Here is an 18,773-nt window from a genome sequence, read left to right on the forward strand (position 1 = left end):
TCATTAGAAAAAACATTCCACTAGATCTTTATGAATGTTCTCAGAACTGCTTATGAGAATTTCATGCCAAACACCAAGATCAAAAAGCTCAATCAGGCCATTAAGCATTCATTCACACATTCGTATTGACAATAGCTTTTATACCTTTTTTTTCTTCTCTGCTCTTTGCAACAATTCCTTCTTCTTCCACAGTTTCTCTTTCTCCTCTTCCTTTTCTCTTCTTCTGGCAGAAATTTCCATTTCCAGTCTTGCTACCTCTTCCTGGTGGGCTCGCCATTGAAGAACCTGAAATAAATAGAAAAACTTCATTCCAGTAACTATGCACACTGAAGTTATTTAATAGGTCATAATAAGACTAGGCTCTATATCAAGCAGATGTCACTTTTTTTTCCAAATAAATGTTTAAATTCTATGTGCACATGACTGTGTGATGTATCTGTGAAACGTGTGTGTTTATTAGGGTTAAAAGGAAAAAGCAACTTTAAAATCATGTAATTAAGGAATTCTTCACCTGGATTCATGGAGTGGGGTTCCTAAAGAGTCTGATTTAACTCCAAAGAATCTGTATATTCTCACAAATAGTACGTAAAAATTTCTGGTTTTGCCTATTTTTTTTCCGGGAGGTTAAACAACTTTCAAATATTCTCAAATAATCCTAAAATGCTTAAAAGTTTAAGAATCTCTGCAGGCCGGGCGCGGTGGCTCATGCCTGTAATCCCTGCACTTTGGGAGGCCGAGGCGAGCGGATCACGAGGTCAGAAGATCGAGACCATCCTGGCTAACACGGTGAAACCCCGTCTCTACTAAAAATACAAAATTAGCCGGGCGTGGTGGCGGGCGCCTGTAGTCCCAGCTACTCGGGAGGCTGAGGCAGGAGAATGACGTGAACCCGGGAGGCGGAGCTTGCAGTGAGCCGAGATCGTGCCACTGCACTCCAGCCTGGGTGACAGAGCAAGACTCCGTCTCAAAAAAAAAAAAAAAAAAAAAGAAAAAAAAGAATCTCTGCAATATTTCAGCCTTCTTATTTTATAAGAATGGAAAATAGGCCTGAATTAAGATGAAAAATCATTGTAAGACACTTAAAACAACTTTCTGGGTGCCGGTATGCGTTATTGGCAGAAGTATACTTGCTACAGCCTTTCTATTGGGTATTAGGTAATATGTAAATACGTGTCACAATATAAAAAATGCATAGCCTTGATCCACAACCCTATTTCCAGAATATTATTTAAAGAGAAGACAATTAACTGGACAAGTGCACAAAAATGTACCCACAGGAATGTGCACTACAGTGCTGTTTAAAACAGAAAAATCGAAAAAGTCTAAAGTCTGGCAGTAAGAGATGGCTTAAATCAATAATGTTTCTTTTATACAATGACTGCCATTGAAAGAGGATGCCATAACTCCATATTCATGGAAATACAAAATATCCACGACATATTGTTAGATGCAGAAAAGCAGATACAAAGCCACATTTGCAGTACGATCTCATTAATGTAAAATATCAACTATGTATCTATGCATAGAAAGATTTGGAAGGGGACTTACCAAATAATGATATTGGTTATCTCTGAATAGAATGATTTCCTGGGATTTAAAAAAATTATTCTTTAAACCTTTCTGTGCTGGGTGACATTTTTTCAATAAGTATTTATTATCCTTGTAAGCAGGAAACCAATGAAACTAATGAAATAAAAACAAATACTTATCTGATCCATGTATACATCTGGCTAAGGAAGCGGACAGCAGGGAAATGTAGAGGTATGCAAAATTCTTTTTATATTAGCATTCCCAGTTAAATACTTCATTTCTTACACATTTCATGTAAGCATCACTTATTAATGATAATATATATGATGAAAATTAAATAAATAAAATGTCAAACAAATACAATTAATTAAAGTGACTCTAAAAAAGTTCATTTTTGCAAACATTTCATTTTCTAAAGTAATATTTGCCTTGTTTATCAAAATAACCCAGGAAACTTCTACTCCCGCTTTTTAAATACAGTTCAGTTTAGCCCACCTACTGCTTATCCCGTCCATCATATTGACCTTTTTCTTGGGAACCCCATTCCTAGAATAGATCATCCCTGCCTTCTCTCCTGACCTGCTTTCAAACCTTTCCTTCCTGTAATTTATCTTCCATCTTTCACTTGCTACAATTAAAATCAGTGTCCTGTCATCCCATCAGATATTACCAGTGATCTACCCCTGAATACCCAAAAGATAGTTCTCTGTTCTCCATTCCTTGACCTCATGGTGATAGCTGACACTGTTGACCACTGCTTTATGCTTAAAACTCTTTCCTGCCCAGGTCATGACATTTCTCTCCCCTGTTTCTCTACCGACAGATACTGCTCTCTTCTTCCTGTTTCCTGTGTCTACCCTACAATCCCAACCCTACATTATCCTCTCATTAACTTCCAACCTCTCTATCTATATTCATTATTCGATGTGCTTATCCCCTTCTAGGAGTTCATTCTGTTTCTGACCACAAAATTTATATTATCCGCTCTTTTTGTCTGCAATTCAATCCTATGTTAAATTCTTTAAGACTTAGCTATTTGTATGTACACTTAAAATGCAACAATTCCAAAATTAAATTCAACATCTTTAACTTTGCCACAGCTTCACATCAAACCCCGTGCACCTGCTTCTCCTTTCCAAATATCCTGGTTTGGTCTGTGGAACCACAAGTCACCAGGTGGTTTGGATTTTTTTATTACTATGTATACACATCAACATGACTGTCTCTTTACATTTTACATCTGACTTGGAAGCTCATAAATTTCTTAAGCTCAGATGAATTTTTATTTATGACAAACTAATTTCCAAACCATTGAGCTCGGTCGTAGTTCCCTAGTCCATCCAAAGTCTTTCTGCCAAAAATATGTAGAACAAGATCAGAAAGTTCAAAAGGATGATGTCAACTGATCAATATAGAATCTAAATAATTTAGTTTTCTCACTACCAACAAATACCCCCCTTTGATGTAGCTAACACATAATCTCTAAGTAGCATTCTTCCTCTGCCTTCTCTTATATGGCCATTCCTATTCTTAGCTCATGGAGTGACTCAAAGTACCCCCTGCTTGGAATGCCCTCAGATTTCCCCTTCTTCATAAAATATACATGGCCTACATCTTCCTTGAAACATTCTACTGCCCATTTTTATCTCTCTTGTCTTATTTCACTGGCCATACCATAACTGCTCTCTGAGTATGTTGAATATATTGTTGGTTTCCACTTAGAGCACAGTCCATGCATTTGCCTTCCCCTTATACTGCCTAGCAGAATACTGGTACATCATAGGTGCTCAATAAGTAACTTTTATTTAATCCATCAAAATGAATATTTTAAATGAAGTCTGATAAATAAGAAAAAATGTTAGTATTAGAATACACCACTTTGCAACAACTGCTGAAATAATGGATCCTAGTTAATGATCATCAATGACCACTAAAAACTTCATATTAACAATTAATGGGAAAATTTATAATGAATGGATCAAGCTGGAAACAAACATATGGAATAATCTTAACATCACAGAGGAACAAGCAGACACTGTTCCTTCTGATGGAAGCATACAGCATTCCCATGAATTATTCTTGCCAAAAAATAAAATTGAATCTGATCAAAGCTCTAGACCTACCTATCAGGTTACAGGAAATTCAGCCAACAGAGAAACACATTATGCAATAGTATATGGGAACACAATCCACAAAACTAAAATTTGTGAACACTCAAAGAACTTTAACAAATTACAAGAAAAAAATGAGGGATAAATTGATAGAGATTTATGAAACATATTAACCAAATGCAATATGTGGTTTATATTTGGATTCTGATGTAAATAAACCGTGAAAAGAAATTATGAGATAATTAGAGCTATTTAAATACTGATTAGTTAGTTGATGCTATTAAGTTGATGCTATTGGTTAGTTGATGCTATTAAGGAAATATTGTTAAAGTTTTTAGGTATGATAATAGTATGGTTATGTTCTATAACTTTAGAGATATACACTTTCATTTTAAAGCTAGATAATACTAACAGATCATATGGTGCTTGTGATTCTTACTATTATTTCAAGGGGCAGGAGGGAGTAAGTAAGAATACAGATAAAACAAATTTGACTAACGAATGGGTAATTGTTGAAGTTAGGTGATGATAGACTTTTATAGGTTTTAAAATTTTTCCATACTAAAAATGTATTGAAAAACAAAATAAACTGTAAAACATAATGCATATGCAAAGAGATTTATATAATCAAATACTGTAGTCTCAAGGTTCTGAGGCAGTAGGAAGGAAGATCTGTAATACATTGAAACAGTGAAAAGAAAAATTCAGCCTTTCTGAGCACTGAGACTATTTTTATAAATTTTAATGGAAATAAGTTAGGGTTTTAGAATTACTCTTCTCATTTTTTGATTTAAAACTAAGGGGAACCGTCATTGAATGACCTTTGCATATTATATGATGTCCTGTGATTTAAAGAAGCAAAAGCATAAATCAAAATCTATAAATGGAAAAGATTTCTGTTCCCTAAGGCAAGTATAGCAAGATAATAACCAGACCAATAAAACTAGTATAACCAGTTTACTGACCAATTTATTTAATTTACCCTTCCCTGTCTTTGGCAAGTCTAAATGATGCTTCTTTTCTCCAAAAAAAAAAAAAAAATGATAAAGCTATGTTGATTTTTAAACAGTGATGTACACACCAGAAAATCCTGAAACAGCTGCAAATTCAACAACCAAAAGCCAATAGTTTGTAGATCTTAATACAAGAAAAAAAGAAAATAAAAGAAAAGAAATGCTGTTAAAAAAAAAAAAAAACCCTAGAGCAAAGCTTCAGCCTTCAGAAACTAAATTGCTTCTACTTAATATTGGAATCATGGGGATGGTCAGTGACCCATAGAATTTTACCTGAAGTCAATAATTCACAGCATTATTTCTAATAATGCTACCAGGAAAAAAAAAAAGTGGGTAAAGGAAAGAAGGTTGTTGGAAGCTAGAGTGGTGAGATCTTGATAATGAGAAACAGGCTCAGCAGCAATTGGTATCTAAGCAATAAGGCAAAACAACTTTTCAGAATGCACACTGGATAGGATGAAGAATCTGGTGGCCATTGAAATAATCCTTATCCAATGGATCCTCACAGAGATACTCAAGGGATGTGGATGGCTTCCATGTGGAGAGAATGACAAACAATTATGGTATTTTCAAGACGCCTAAGGATAAGAAAGCTGGCAGGTGGGCAAAGGAATCAATATTAGTACAATAGACTAAAGCACAGAAGACTCTGAGTGAACAGTGAGCAAAAGGAAGAATAGCACAGAAGAACATTTTAGTAGTTTTATTTTAAAGGCTTTGCTAATTATATAGCTTTAAAGAGAGTATGTGAACATATAACCATGTAACAATAATAATCACAAAAGAACATTACCACAATGGCAGCCAGGAGTGTGTGTTATAGGAAAGCATTATTTAGACTACTAACTACAGGGCATTTTTCCAGGTTTTAATTAATACTTTGCTTAATATGCCTACCAAGGGTTGTCTTTGAATGAGACCTTAACCTAACAGAGGATAAATGACATTTAAAATATGTTCGTCTACTGCAAATAATAAATTAATGGTTTAAAATGAAAATAGTTAGTAGCATTATATGTACTCCTCACTCTTAATGTACAGTAAAGTGGTTCAACTGAAATTAATAAGCACACATTCTCAGAAAGAACAAAGTAATAGAAAAACAAAAATGAAGCCCATGAAAACTTCAAAGGTAATGATTGAAATTAACATCAATGAAACAATATTAACACAATTTTACATCAAAGTTGAGAGCTTTGAAAACAATTTATTATAAGTGTCAGTATGGCATAAAGGAAATGAACATTGAACATCTGCTTTTGAGACCCATCTTTGTCACCAACAACAATATTGTTACTTTGAGCAAATGGCTCATGCAGTTCTTTCATGTGTTAAAGGGAGGGACTGGATCAGGTTACCACTATAGTTCATTTAAGTTCTATTATTCTGATACCATATTTTCCTTAGATAGATCATAATATATGATATGCTCTACAATTTTCTTCTCCAAGCAAAGCTGACTTCAATGAAAAAACATCAGTATTTTGTAAACCTTTTAAATAATAATAATTAAACATTAATATTATATTCTATTGGCCATATTTATGGAAACAGTGTGTGATGTGGTTGTTTTATATGGAAAATCAAAAGAAAGTTACCATCTGAGCAGTGCCTATAACCGACAATAAGGAAATATGAAAAATTGCCATTTATGAGAGATTATTCTGTGCCAGGCTAATGTTTTATTAAGATGTTAAACACATGGTATGATGTAATCCTTGAAACAAGCAAGCCTGTCTACTTCACACTTCATCTGCCTAACTTCTACTTATCCTATTCAAGTCTTGGCTCAGAAGCCATTTGCTCCAGGAAGCCTTTCCTAACCCACCATGCCCAGATCAGATACCTCTCTACTTCTCTAGCACATTGTCCCTATTCTATTACAGCACGTATCAAGTGTTTGGAATGACCCAAGGGACTGCAAACTTCATAAGGGCAGGGACCAGATCTGTCTTATTCATAGGCTGTCTCCGAAGATTAGCACAGCATCTGCCACTCAGTAAGGGTTCAATAAGTACTTCTTGGGTGACTGCATGGATAATGCTCTGAAGTTAGATTGACAGTATTTTCTCTTCTGCCTCTTGCATTGATCTTTAAAAAGAAAAAGTCTCCCACCAGACATGCTACCATTTTCCAACTCCCTCACCGTGGGACTCCTGATCCCTGCTTTCCTCAGTCCTAGCTGTTTCACCGCTTCCTAAGTTTCATCTGTGCTTATCTGATGGGGAAAATAATCAGAAAACTTGTCAGGATTTTCAGCAACTAATTTATATTTCCATCAAGATTAGAGGACATGTGTAAAAACTAGCAAACAAATCCCTTTCTCTGTCTTCTCCTTAAACGTTACTATAAGCTTCTAAATTCAGTTCAGCTGAGTAAACTTTAAATTTTCATTTTATTAACTCTTTAACAGTCTGATAGCTCCATTAAATATTTTTCCAATGTACCACTGTTTTTCAATATTACCTACCTAACCTTTTTAATCTTATGTATTTTGTTTATGTTTAAACTTTGCTCATGAAATACAGTACCTGTGATTTTGGATGTTATTAAAGCTTTCTATTCTCCATTTGGCATTTCTGCTTAGCAGAAAAATTTTGTCTTTATTCTTGGCTTCACAATTATTCCTTGGTTTCTTAGGTAACTTCATAAGTTCATTTTTTTATCACCTCTCTTTGATAACTGCTTTTCATTTTCTGTGGCCTTTTATTAGTCTTTCTCAGATTCTCAAAGATAACGCACTATTATTATCTTGACTGTTCCATGTCCTTTACTTTTCAAATAAAATCTTGCATTGTTTCATTTAATTGGGTCCTGGAGGGTCTAACCTTAGTGTAAAACAAAACTTTTAGAGGAAGAAACAAACTAAATGCCAATAAGCAGAAAATTATCAACAGCTACTTTTTCTGAAAGGATAAAATTTACAAACCTATCAGTCAATTTTATTTATGAAAGTAACAAAAAAACTGGACTAAGGGTAAGGAATTCACTTGCTTCTTGGCTGTGAGATCTTGGGAAATCACTTCCCAGTTCTGGGCCTCAAATCTTCTTCTAAAAATTAAGAGGACTAGATCAGTATTGTCTAAACAATTCATTAATTGGATCATGAAATCAATTTTGTGGATAGCAACTAGCATTTTTTATGCAAGATAATAGAATGGAAAATAACAGAGATCATGTCAATGTATTAATGCTGTGTCAAGAAATTATTTCCATTCTGTGTGTGTTCATTTGTGATGTAAAATACATTTCTCACTGTAAGTCACAGTCAAAGAAGCTTGAAAAACACATCAGAAAGCTCTCTATAATCCCTCCCAATGCTAAGATTCTATGGCTCTGTGATAATAAAGACCAATGTTTTTATGTCACCATCATTGAGCTACAGTCTTTCTTCCTTCTGCAATCAACTCAGAAGCACAGCATAGATGAGATAACCCAGGTTTTGAAATCATAAACCAGAGTTTGAGTCCTACCTCTGTGACCTATTAAAGGTGTCCCTGGGCACACTGTTTAACCACTTAGAACCTCAGGTAAGTGTAAAATGAGATAATAATGATGCACTCTTGACAGGGTTGCTATGCAAACACCAACCATTTGAACAAACCAGAAACTCAGGAATCATCCTAACACTGCCTGTCCCTGACACTCCACGTATCCAAGTTCTGTTGCCTATTACTCCTGACTACTTCCCACTATCTCTTAAACCCATTCAGTTCTCTCTATCTCCATAACCACCACCCTAATTCCATAAGGGCCTCCCTGCATCCACTGTTGCTCCTCTCTCTCTACTGAGGCCAGATTCAGTAGAGAAAATACTCTACTGAGTATTTTCAAAACAGATGTCTGATCCATCTCATTTCCTGTCCACACTCCCATCTCCCTGCCTAACATCTTTCAGTGGTTTCTACTGCTCATGCGGTAATGTGTAAACTCCCAGGTATAGACTACATGGCTCCCAGTATTTGGCCCAGCCTATGTCTGCAACCCCAACTCATAATCCCACACCAATTACCAATTTATCCTCTGTGTTCCAGATGCACCTTACAGATAGATCCCTGAAGAGGCCACATGCCTTCCAGCTATATAGATATTGCATATGCCATTTTTTTTCTTGGAGTGTTCTTTCCCCCTCCCTGCCACACACTCCCCTTTCTAATCAATATTTATTCAATCCCAAATTTCTGCTGCAATTTCTGTCAGGGAAGCCTTGCTCACCAGGACATGATATCAAGCCTCTTAGTTATGTGCTCCCATAACACTGTTTACTTTTTCTTCAAGGTAATTCTCATAATTCGAAATTAGACATTCAGTCTTGTAATTACTTGACTGGTGCCTGTTTCCCCACTTGACTGTGATCTCCATCAGAACAGGGACCATAACTGATTGACTAATCAATGTATCTCCAGTGCTTTACATACCACCCGGCACCTGATAGATGCTCAATAGGTATGTTTAAATGAATATGAAATGAGGTAAGAAAGCAAATGTGATATACAAATGCTATTTATGTGCCTGGATTGCTGCAGTTGCATTCTAGCTGACATTCCTGACTTCAGTGTCACTTTAGTTCAAACCATTGTGTACACATATATTGATTGGATTAATTTTCACACATTTTTGCTTCCCTGCTCAAGCCTCTAATAGCAGTGGCTTTTTTGCCACCAGTTCAAGTGGCCTTACAGCTATTTATTTATTCATTTATTTGTATACTACCTTGTCCAAAAGGAAGACTCAATCTTTCAAGGTGTATTTGGATGTGACCCTGTACACATGACTTTATTTCCTATGACTCCCCAGGCTTTTGTCTTTCTCTGCCTCTTCCTTTCCTCCCCACTCCTACACATCCTTGCTTATCTCCATCCCAGGCCTTGCCTGGAAAGCTCTCATTCCTGCTTCTTACCCTTCAAGGTAATTCAGTGTTCCATCCTAATGATTTCACCTAACATTTGTCTATCCCATCTCTTACCTGTGTCTGTGAATACTGTCTAAAATACACCCCTCCTAGTGACTTTTTAACTACCTACATTGTTTTATTTTCAGTTCACTTACATTTGCCACTATATAAATTGTTTTATTAATCAATTGATTTATTTTCTTGTCTGTTTTTCTCTTTAGACAGTAAGCTCCATGATAGCAGGCACTTGCTTTATTCACTATTCTATTCCTACTCCTGGAATAATGCCTCACCCAAAGCAGATACTCAATGAATATTTCTAGGGTGGATGAATAAGTTTCTAAAACTCAGATTAACATAAACAGAACTAAAGACAAAAACCACATGATTATCTCAATAGATGCAGAAAAGGCTTTCAATAAAATTCAACATCCCTTCAGGTTAAAAACTCTCAATAAACTAGGTATTGAATGAGCATAACTCAAAATAATAAGAACTGTCTATGACAAACCCACAGCAACATCATACTGAACGGGCAAAAGCTGTAATCATTCCCCCTTGAAAACCGGCACAAGACAGGAATGCCTTCTCTCACCACTACTATGTAACATAGTATTAGAAGTCCTAGCCAAAGCAATGAGACAACAGAAAGAGAGGGCATCCAAATAGAAAGAGAGGAAGTCAAATTACCCCTGTTTGCAGATGACATGATAATTCTATATCTAGAAAAACCCATAGTCTCAGCCCAAAAGCTCCTTCAGCTGATAAACAACTTCAGCAAAGTTTTAGGATACAAAATCAATGTACAAAAATCACTAGCATTCTTATACACCAACTACAGCCAAGCTGAGAGCCAAAACACGAATACAATCTGATTCACAGTTGCCACAAGAAGAATAAAATACCTAGGGATACAGCTAACCAGGGAAGTGAAAGATCTCTACAATGAAAATTACAAAACATTGCTCAAGGAAATCAGAGTAGACACAAACAAATAGAAAAGCATACCATGCTCATGGATAGGAAGAATCAATATTATTAAAATAGTCATACTGCCCAAAGCAATTTACAGATGCCATCTTATTCCTATCAAACGACCAATGATATGCTTCACAGAACTAGAAAATACTATTTTAAAATTTATATGAAACCAAAAAAGAGCCCAAATAGCCAAGACAATCATAAGCAAAAAGAACAAACAAAGCTGGAGGCATTACATTACCTGACTTCAAACTATACTACAGGGCTACAGTAACCAAAACAACATGGTACTGGTACAAAAACAGGCACATAAACCAACAGAACAGAATAGAGAGCCCAGAAACAAGGATGCACACCTATGACTATCTGATCTTCAACAAAGCTGACGAAAACAACTGATGGGGAAAAGACTCCCTATTCAATAAACGGTGCTGGGATAACTGGCTAGCCATATGCAGAAGATTGAAGCTGGACCCCCTCCTTATATCATATATAAAAATCAACTCGAGATGGACTAAAGACTGCAATATAAAACCCTAAACCATAAAAATCCCTGGAAGACAACCTAGGCAATACCATCCTGCACATAGGAATGGGCAAAGATTTCATTACAAAGACACCAAAACTAATCGCAACAAAATCGAAAATTGACAAACAGCATCTAATTAAACTTAAGAGCTTCTAGACAGCAAAAGAAACTATCAACAGAGTAAACAGACAACCTACAGAATGGGAGAAAATATTTGCAAGCTATGCATCTGACAAAGGTCTAACATCCAGCATCTATAAGGAACTTAAATTTACAAGAGAAAAACAATCCCATTAAAAAGCAGGCAAAGGACATGAGCAGATACTTTTCAAAAGAAGACATATATATGTCCTCAACAAGCATATGAAATAAAGCTCAATATCCCTGATCATTAGAGAAATGCAAGTCAAAACCACAATGAGATACCATCTCACACCAGTCACAATGGCCATTATTAAAAAGTCAAAAAATTACAGATGCTGGCAAGGTTGTAGAGAAAAGAGAACCCTTAAACACTGTTGGTGGAAGTGTAAATTAGTTCAACCATTATGGAAAATAGTATGGTGATTCCTCAGAGAGCTAAAAGCAGAACTACCATTTGACCCAGCAATCCCATTACTGGGTATATTAGAGGAATATAAATCATTCTACCATAAAAAAGATGTGCATGCAAATGTTCATTGCAGCACTAGTCACAATAGCAAAGATGTGGAATCAACCTAAATGTCCACCAATGACAGATTAGATAAAGAAAATGTGGTACAAATACACCATGGAATACTATGCAGCCATAAAAAAGAACAATATCATATCTTTTGCAGAAACATGGATGGAGCTGGAGGGTATCATCCTTAGCAAACTAAGGAACAGAAAATCAAACACCACATGTTCTTATAATTTATCCTTTAGCTAAAGGATGAGAACTCATGAACACAAAGAAGGGAACAACAGACAATGGAGTCTATTTGAGAGTGGAGTGTGGGAGGAGGGAGAGGAGCAGAAAAATATAGGGTACTAGGCTTAATACCTGGGTGATGAAATAATCTGTACAATAAGCCCCCATGGCATGAGTTTACCTATGTACCAAACCTTCACATGTACCCCTCTATTAGTCTGTTTTCACGCTGATATAAAGAACTACCTGAGACTGGGTAATTTATAAAGAAAAGAGGTTTCATTGACTCAGAGTACTGCATGGCTAGGGAGGCCTCAGGAAACTTAAAATCATGGCAGAAGGTGAAGGGGAAGAAAGGCATGTCTTACATAGTGGCGGGAGAGAGCAAGGGGGGAAGTGTCACACTTTTAAACCATCAGATCTCATGAGAACTCACTGACTATCATGAAAACAGCATGGAGAAAGCCGCCCCCATGATCCAATCACCTTCCACCAGGTCCCTCCCTTGAAACATGGGGATTACAATTCAACATGATATTTGGGTAGGGACACAGAGACAAACTATATGAACCTAAAAGTTTAAAAATAATAGTAATAAAAGAAAAAAGAAAGCTCGGATTGGCAATCATATACTTGTCTAGTATCTAAACCACAGGGCCAGATGAGTACCATCTAGCATGTCACTACGTGATTACGTGATTTCAATAGGAAACTTTAGCCTGACAAATTTCTTACACAGAACACACTTCCTTCCACCTATCCCCTTGCCCTCTCTGTCTGTCTAGTCTTTTATCAAGGAGGCAAGCTAAAGTCATGAAGGTTTCACACAGCTGGTAGGACCTAGATTCAGCTTTGAACGATTCACAAAGGAGGATTTAGACTCTAAGGGAACAGTCAAGTTTAGAATACAATAAGACTCTACTTTTAGGGCATATACTCTATGAATGGAGGCCTTGAGAAAGTTAGGCTTATGTATGTATATAATTTTCTGCAGTGGGTAGAGGGCACCTACCTGTTCTTTTTACCTCCCACGGAAACTATTGCAATGGCTGGCACAGTAAATACTTATTAAAGATGTATTAAGTATATTTAGCACTTTATTATCTTATATTAAAAAGTTTCTTAACCACTTCACATGTGTATCCCACTTCCCAACTAGATTATATACTCCCTGTATTCTGGGGACAAGGTGTATGCCAATTTTGTAATCCATAAAATCTACCACATGCTAAATTCAAAGGAGATAATAAAACTCATTCTTAAAGATACTTGTGATCTTACAAACATCCCTTTAAAAAGTTGAGACAGCTTTCTGCTGAGACTTAAGTTTAATTTTAATATCAGAGATTTTCCATAAATCTACCAAGCCCCAGAAATGACTCCTCTTTTGATTCTGCAATTCTGGGCTTTCTTATCTTGGGCTGTGGTTAAAAATAAAATATCTAGTACATTTACCTAACAAGGTATTTGCCTAATTAATGCAAGTTAAATGGATTACAAAGAAGAAAAGTAGTTATCTAAAATCCTTTCCTGTAATTAGGGGATTATGATGCCTAGCAGGGGAAGGTGAAAGATGTATATTACATAATGTAAATATACATATTTACATTATATATTATATAATGTAAAAAAGCATTCATAAACTATTCTTAAATGTACGGGTTTACATTAACATAACCATACTCCCCACAGGTCTGATATTTCCTTTAGAGTTATTATTTTAATGAACAGAACTCTCAAGAGAACTGCTCATAGATCAGTAACCACTGTAACTTTTTTTTTTATGAGAATAAGACCATTTTGGAGCTACAAAATGGAGACTACTGCTGAGAACAAAAATTAAGGAAAGTAATTATAGAGTATGATAAAAGTGATTACAGTATATGGATTTACTAACTTATAGGACCCAAATAGGAAACCTTCAATGAGAATATTTCTTCTGTCATCAGCTCATTCCTTTCTAGATATAGCACAGAATCAACAACTGATAATTTAAAGAAACTATCAGTACTTTTAATCTCTTCACTTGTTACATCTTAACTATACAGGAGACCAAGAAGGGAATGTGATTCTCAAACAAGAATCACAAGATTATTAACTGGGAAAAAATCATAAAAGAAAGAGACTTCCATTATCATCAGCAGAACCCCCTTCACGTGGGATGTTATTCAGCAACAAATATTTCAAACTAAATATAGTGCATGTTGATACGTGTGCATTTTCTGAATGCCATCTTCTAGAAAGAATAGTCAGAATATACTTGGGGGAAAAGGAAGCAACATCTTCAAGACAGAAAAAGAAGTGGGGAGGGGAGGCAAAGGATAAAATGTAAAATTAAGGGGCTATTATATCCCTGCACAGGGGCCTCACCCAGATTATCCCCCAAAATGCTAAATGGAAGTTACAAGTCAATTCTCTGAGTACTCACAAGATGATAAATCCAGTCATCTTGAATTTTTTCCAAATAGATACTAAAAAGCAGGATGCTAAACTGATACTACAATATGTTTGTGGAAATGGAAAATCTTATTATTTTCCATAAAGTCTTAGTTAACCTCTGAAATGAATGTTCTGAGTAGATAAACACTAGAATAATGTGCATTATTCTGAATTCATTTGTTTTATGTTCAAGATTTAGCCAGTTTTACTTCTAAATGACAACTCCACCAAAACTCATTTATACATTCCTCTAGCTTCCCCAATCTTTGAATTACTTATTCTGCATGTTTCTTAAAGGAATAGCTATGACCCCTCATATAAAATTCTATACTATTCCTCATATAAAATTCTATACTATTCACCCAAGGAGACAGCTCTGTCCTAATCCATAAAAATGTATTAAATAGAACATATAAAGCATGATGGTGTGAATCTAATTGCCGCTTATGCTAGGAGGTTTAGAAATTTGAATTTGCTCTTTCAAGTCTATGTTCTATTGAACATTTCCTGCTTACAGATAATTACTCTCAGCTAGAAAAGATGCTATCTGTCATAACAGAACTAATGCAACCAACCAATAATCCTATACATCATTATGTGCAAATGTCTTGGGTTTTTGTTTTTTTACATTTAAAATTACTTTGTCTCTTCATAAGAGTCAGTTTTTTCATGTGTGACTCCTCTGCATCATATACATCCCATGGAAGCTTTAATCTTCACACAAGGGGAAACTTTAATCTTCGAATACCACTATCATTAGTATATAAAGTATATTCTATTGAATTAATAAGAATATGTTTCTAACTTATAATTTATAAGTATATTTTAAAGAGTTAGTAGCATGTCGGAATCAATAACACCAATTGTACATCTCCCTTGGCTAGCTGAGTCCACTTCCTCTAGCGTTTCCTTTTTGGTTCTTTCCTTTTCACTCAACCCACTGGGGCCTCAGTACCACAAATGTGCTCACAGCTCCCAAATCCTTGGCTCCAGATCCATATATTCAGCTGTCTGTTGGGTAGTCAACATATCTCCAAAAGCAGCACATTCAAAACAGAATCACTGTCTTCCCCTGAGAATCTGTATTCCATATCTAGGTTAATGGCATCACAGATCACCCAGTTGGTTGCCTAAGCCAAGAGCCACCCTAGACTTCTTTTTCTCCATTACCCTTCACATCCTGTCACCAAATCATCCTTAATATATCTAGACTCTGTTATCTCACCTCCAGCCCCCTACTAAGTTCAGTTAAGCATTCACCTCTTTCCTAGACTGGCAATTATTTCCTAACTGGTTCTCCACTTTCAGATTTATCCCATGTCAATCCACCTTCCATATCCTTGCCTGACTAATCCTTTTATAGTGAAAAGTCTGATCACATGATTCCCCTGCCTCAAGCCTTTCATTGGCTCCCCACTGTCTCCAGCAGAGGCACAAGCTTAAATATCTGCCAGGGGCAGGCAGGTACAAAAGTGAGTAAAGGGGGCTGGGTGTAAAATGACAGGTGGTGGTTGGGACTACACCCAGAGGAAGAGGCACATGCTCTGCCTCAAGGCACTTAAGGGAGGCAGCTGCTTTTGACTCCAGCCAGTTGCTGCCACATAGGAATGAGTGTAGGCCTGTGGTCACCAGATGTTCCAACTTTTCAAGAGAAGCTGGAAGCCTGGATTTGTATGCACAATTTCCAAAATGTTCAAGTTGAAAATACACCCACATTCTTTTTAAATTTTTAAATTTATTTCCACAGTTTTTTTGGGGAACAGGTGGTATCTGGCTACACGAATAAGTTCTTTAGTGGTGATTTGTGAGATTTTGGTGCACCCATTTCCCGAGCAGTATACAGTGAACCCAATTTGTAGTCCTTTATCCCTCACTTTCTTCCCACCCTTTCTCCCTGAGCCCCAAAGTCCATTGGTCATTCTTATGCCTTTGCATCCTCATAGCTTAGCTCCCACTTATGTGTGAGAACATGAAGTGTTTGGTTTTCCATTCCTGAGTTACCTCACTTAGAATAATAGTCTCCAATCCCATCCAGGTTGCTACAAATGCCATTACTTCATTCCTTTTTACAGCTGAGTACTAGTATTCCAGTATACACATATATATATGTGTGTGTGTGTGTGTGTGTGTGTATTTTTACATATATATCTCTCACAGTTTCTTTAACGACTCCATTGATGGGCATAAAAATATACCCACATTCTTAAAAACAAACATATGAAGCCCTAGCTTAATATTCAGGCTATCAAATTTCAACCTCTCCCGAACTAGATAAAACTCCGATTCTTAGCATGACATGCCAGGCCCTCTATTATCTGTCAAAGAACATTCATTCCTTTCTTCTCCCCACATACAACCTGTGTTCCACCCACACCAAACATCAAACTTGCCGTGCTGTTTTCAGCCCCTGTGGCTTTGGACAGTCTTCTCCACTTCTGGAATGCCCTGCCACACCTACACACCTCTTGTTTTAATAGTAAAATGTTATTTGCTTGCCTAGACTCAGCTCAAGCATCTCTTCCTCTGTAATGCCTTCCCAGACCCAGGACGAGACAAGGCAATCATTTCACTCTTGGTATTACCACCATATCGAGGACATGTACTTCTTACATAATTAGTCACAATGAATTGAAAATTTTATTTTACAGTTGCCTTCCCTATCAGAAAATACAGGTTTTTAAGGGCAAGGACTGTTGTTATTCAGCATTTTACATCTACCCCCTAGGTCACAACCTATTAGCAGACATATAATAGTATTAGAACTAAACAGGAGATAAAGTAACTATGTCATTTTAACAATAGAAAAGCATATAAATTAGAGATTGTCATTGATCTCTAAAAGAATTTAACTCTGCTTTCATATAAATATAAAACCTCAGCCTTAATTGAAAAAGTGTCCATTATCTCTCTGCCTTTTCTCCTGGACTGGTCAGTCTTCACTCATGATACAGTGGCTTCAGCCCTATTTTCTGTCCCTATAGTTTTGCCTTTTCTAGAACGTTATATAAAAGGAATGACACAGTATGTAGTCCTTGCGGTTGGCTTCTTCCACTTAGCATAATGTATCTGATGCTCATGCATGTTGTTCCATGTATGAGTGGGTGATTCCTCCGAATACTTTGAGAAGTATTCCATTGTATGGATGCACCACGGATTGTTTATACATTCATTAGTTGTAGGACGTTTGGGTTGTTTCCAGTTTTTGGTGATCACAAATTAAGCTGCTATACACATTCATGTGCAGGTTTTGTGTGAACATAAGTTTTTATTTCATTTGGATAAATAATCAGTAGCATTGCTGAGTCGTGTATGTTTAACTTTATGAAAAACTGCCAAACTGTTTTTCCAAAATGGCGGTACTTTTCTGCCTGTCCATCAGCAATGCATAAGGGTTCCAGTTGCTGCACTTCTTCACTAGCACGTGATATTGTCAGAGTTTGGAGGGCTAGTTTTCTGGGGGAGAGGGGTTGATTCACGCCCTCTTATAGGGTGTAGTAATATCTTACACCTCCTTTAAAGCATTTGCCTGACCTCCTTTAAACTCCTCCTTCACTATTCTTTATTAGCTGATAAATCAAACATCTGTGTACCATCTCACATCCTCTACACCAAATTTTTAAGATTTTCCAGATTTATTGAGGTATAATTGACAAACAAAATTATATTAAGGTATACAACATGATGATTCTATATCTATGAATTTTGTGACATGACTACCACAATCAAGTTAGTTAATACATCTATCACCTCACCTAGTAACCCTTTTTGTTTTGTTTTGTGGTGAGAATATTCAAGGACATTTCAAATATACAATTCAGGACTGTTAATTATAGTCACCATGCTGTATATTAGATCCCCTGAACTTATTTATCTTATAAATGAAAGTATGTACCCTTTGACTAAAATCTCCCCTTTCCTCCCATGCCCTCGCCCCTGGTAACCATCATTCTACTCTCTGCTTCTATGAGTTCAACATTTTTAGATTCCACATGTAAGTGAGATCATGCAGTATTTTATTTTCTCTAACTTATTTTACTTAGCACAGGTTCATCTGTGTTGCTGCAAATGGCAGAATTTCCTTCTTTTTACGGCTGAATAATATTCTGTTGGATGTCTACATGCCACAATTGCTTGATCCTTTCATCCTTTGATGTTTCCATATCTTGACTATTGCGAATAATGAACACAGAAGTGCAGCTATCTTTGATTGGTGATGATTACATTTTCTTTGGGTATATATTCAGAAGATGAATTGCTGGGCATATGGTAGTTCTACTTTTAATTTTGTGAGGAACACCTATACCATTTTTTTCATAATGGCTGTACCAATTTACATGCCCACCAACAGAGTAGAAGAATTCCTTTTTCTCTACAGCTCGCT

At 36.3% G+C, this 18,773-nt stretch overlaps 1 protein-coding gene across 4 annotated transcripts in view; it reads right to left on the minus strand.

The window, feature by feature from the left end:
- Positions 1 to 18,773, minus strand: part of CCDC148 (coiled-coil domain containing 148) — a 280,505-nt gene that overhangs the window by 79,607 nt on the left and 182,125 nt on the right. For all 4 annotated transcript variants that reach the window (XM_054477298.2, XM_054477300.2, XM_054477299.2 and 1 more), the window contains one exon: positions 145 to 285. In XM_054477298.2, the coding sequence (XP_054333273.1) occupies positions 145 to 285 (141 nt within the window). The remainder of the gene's footprint in view (positions 1 to 144; positions 286 to 18,773) is intronic.

This window comes from Pongo pygmaeus, chromosome 11 (genome assembly GCF_028885625.2).
Source record: "Pongo pygmaeus isolate AG05252 chromosome 11, NHGRI_mPonPyg2-v2.0_pri, whole genome shotgun sequence".
NCBI classification, from domain to species: Eukaryota; Metazoa; Chordata; class Mammalia; order Primates; family Hominidae; genus Pongo; species Pongo pygmaeus.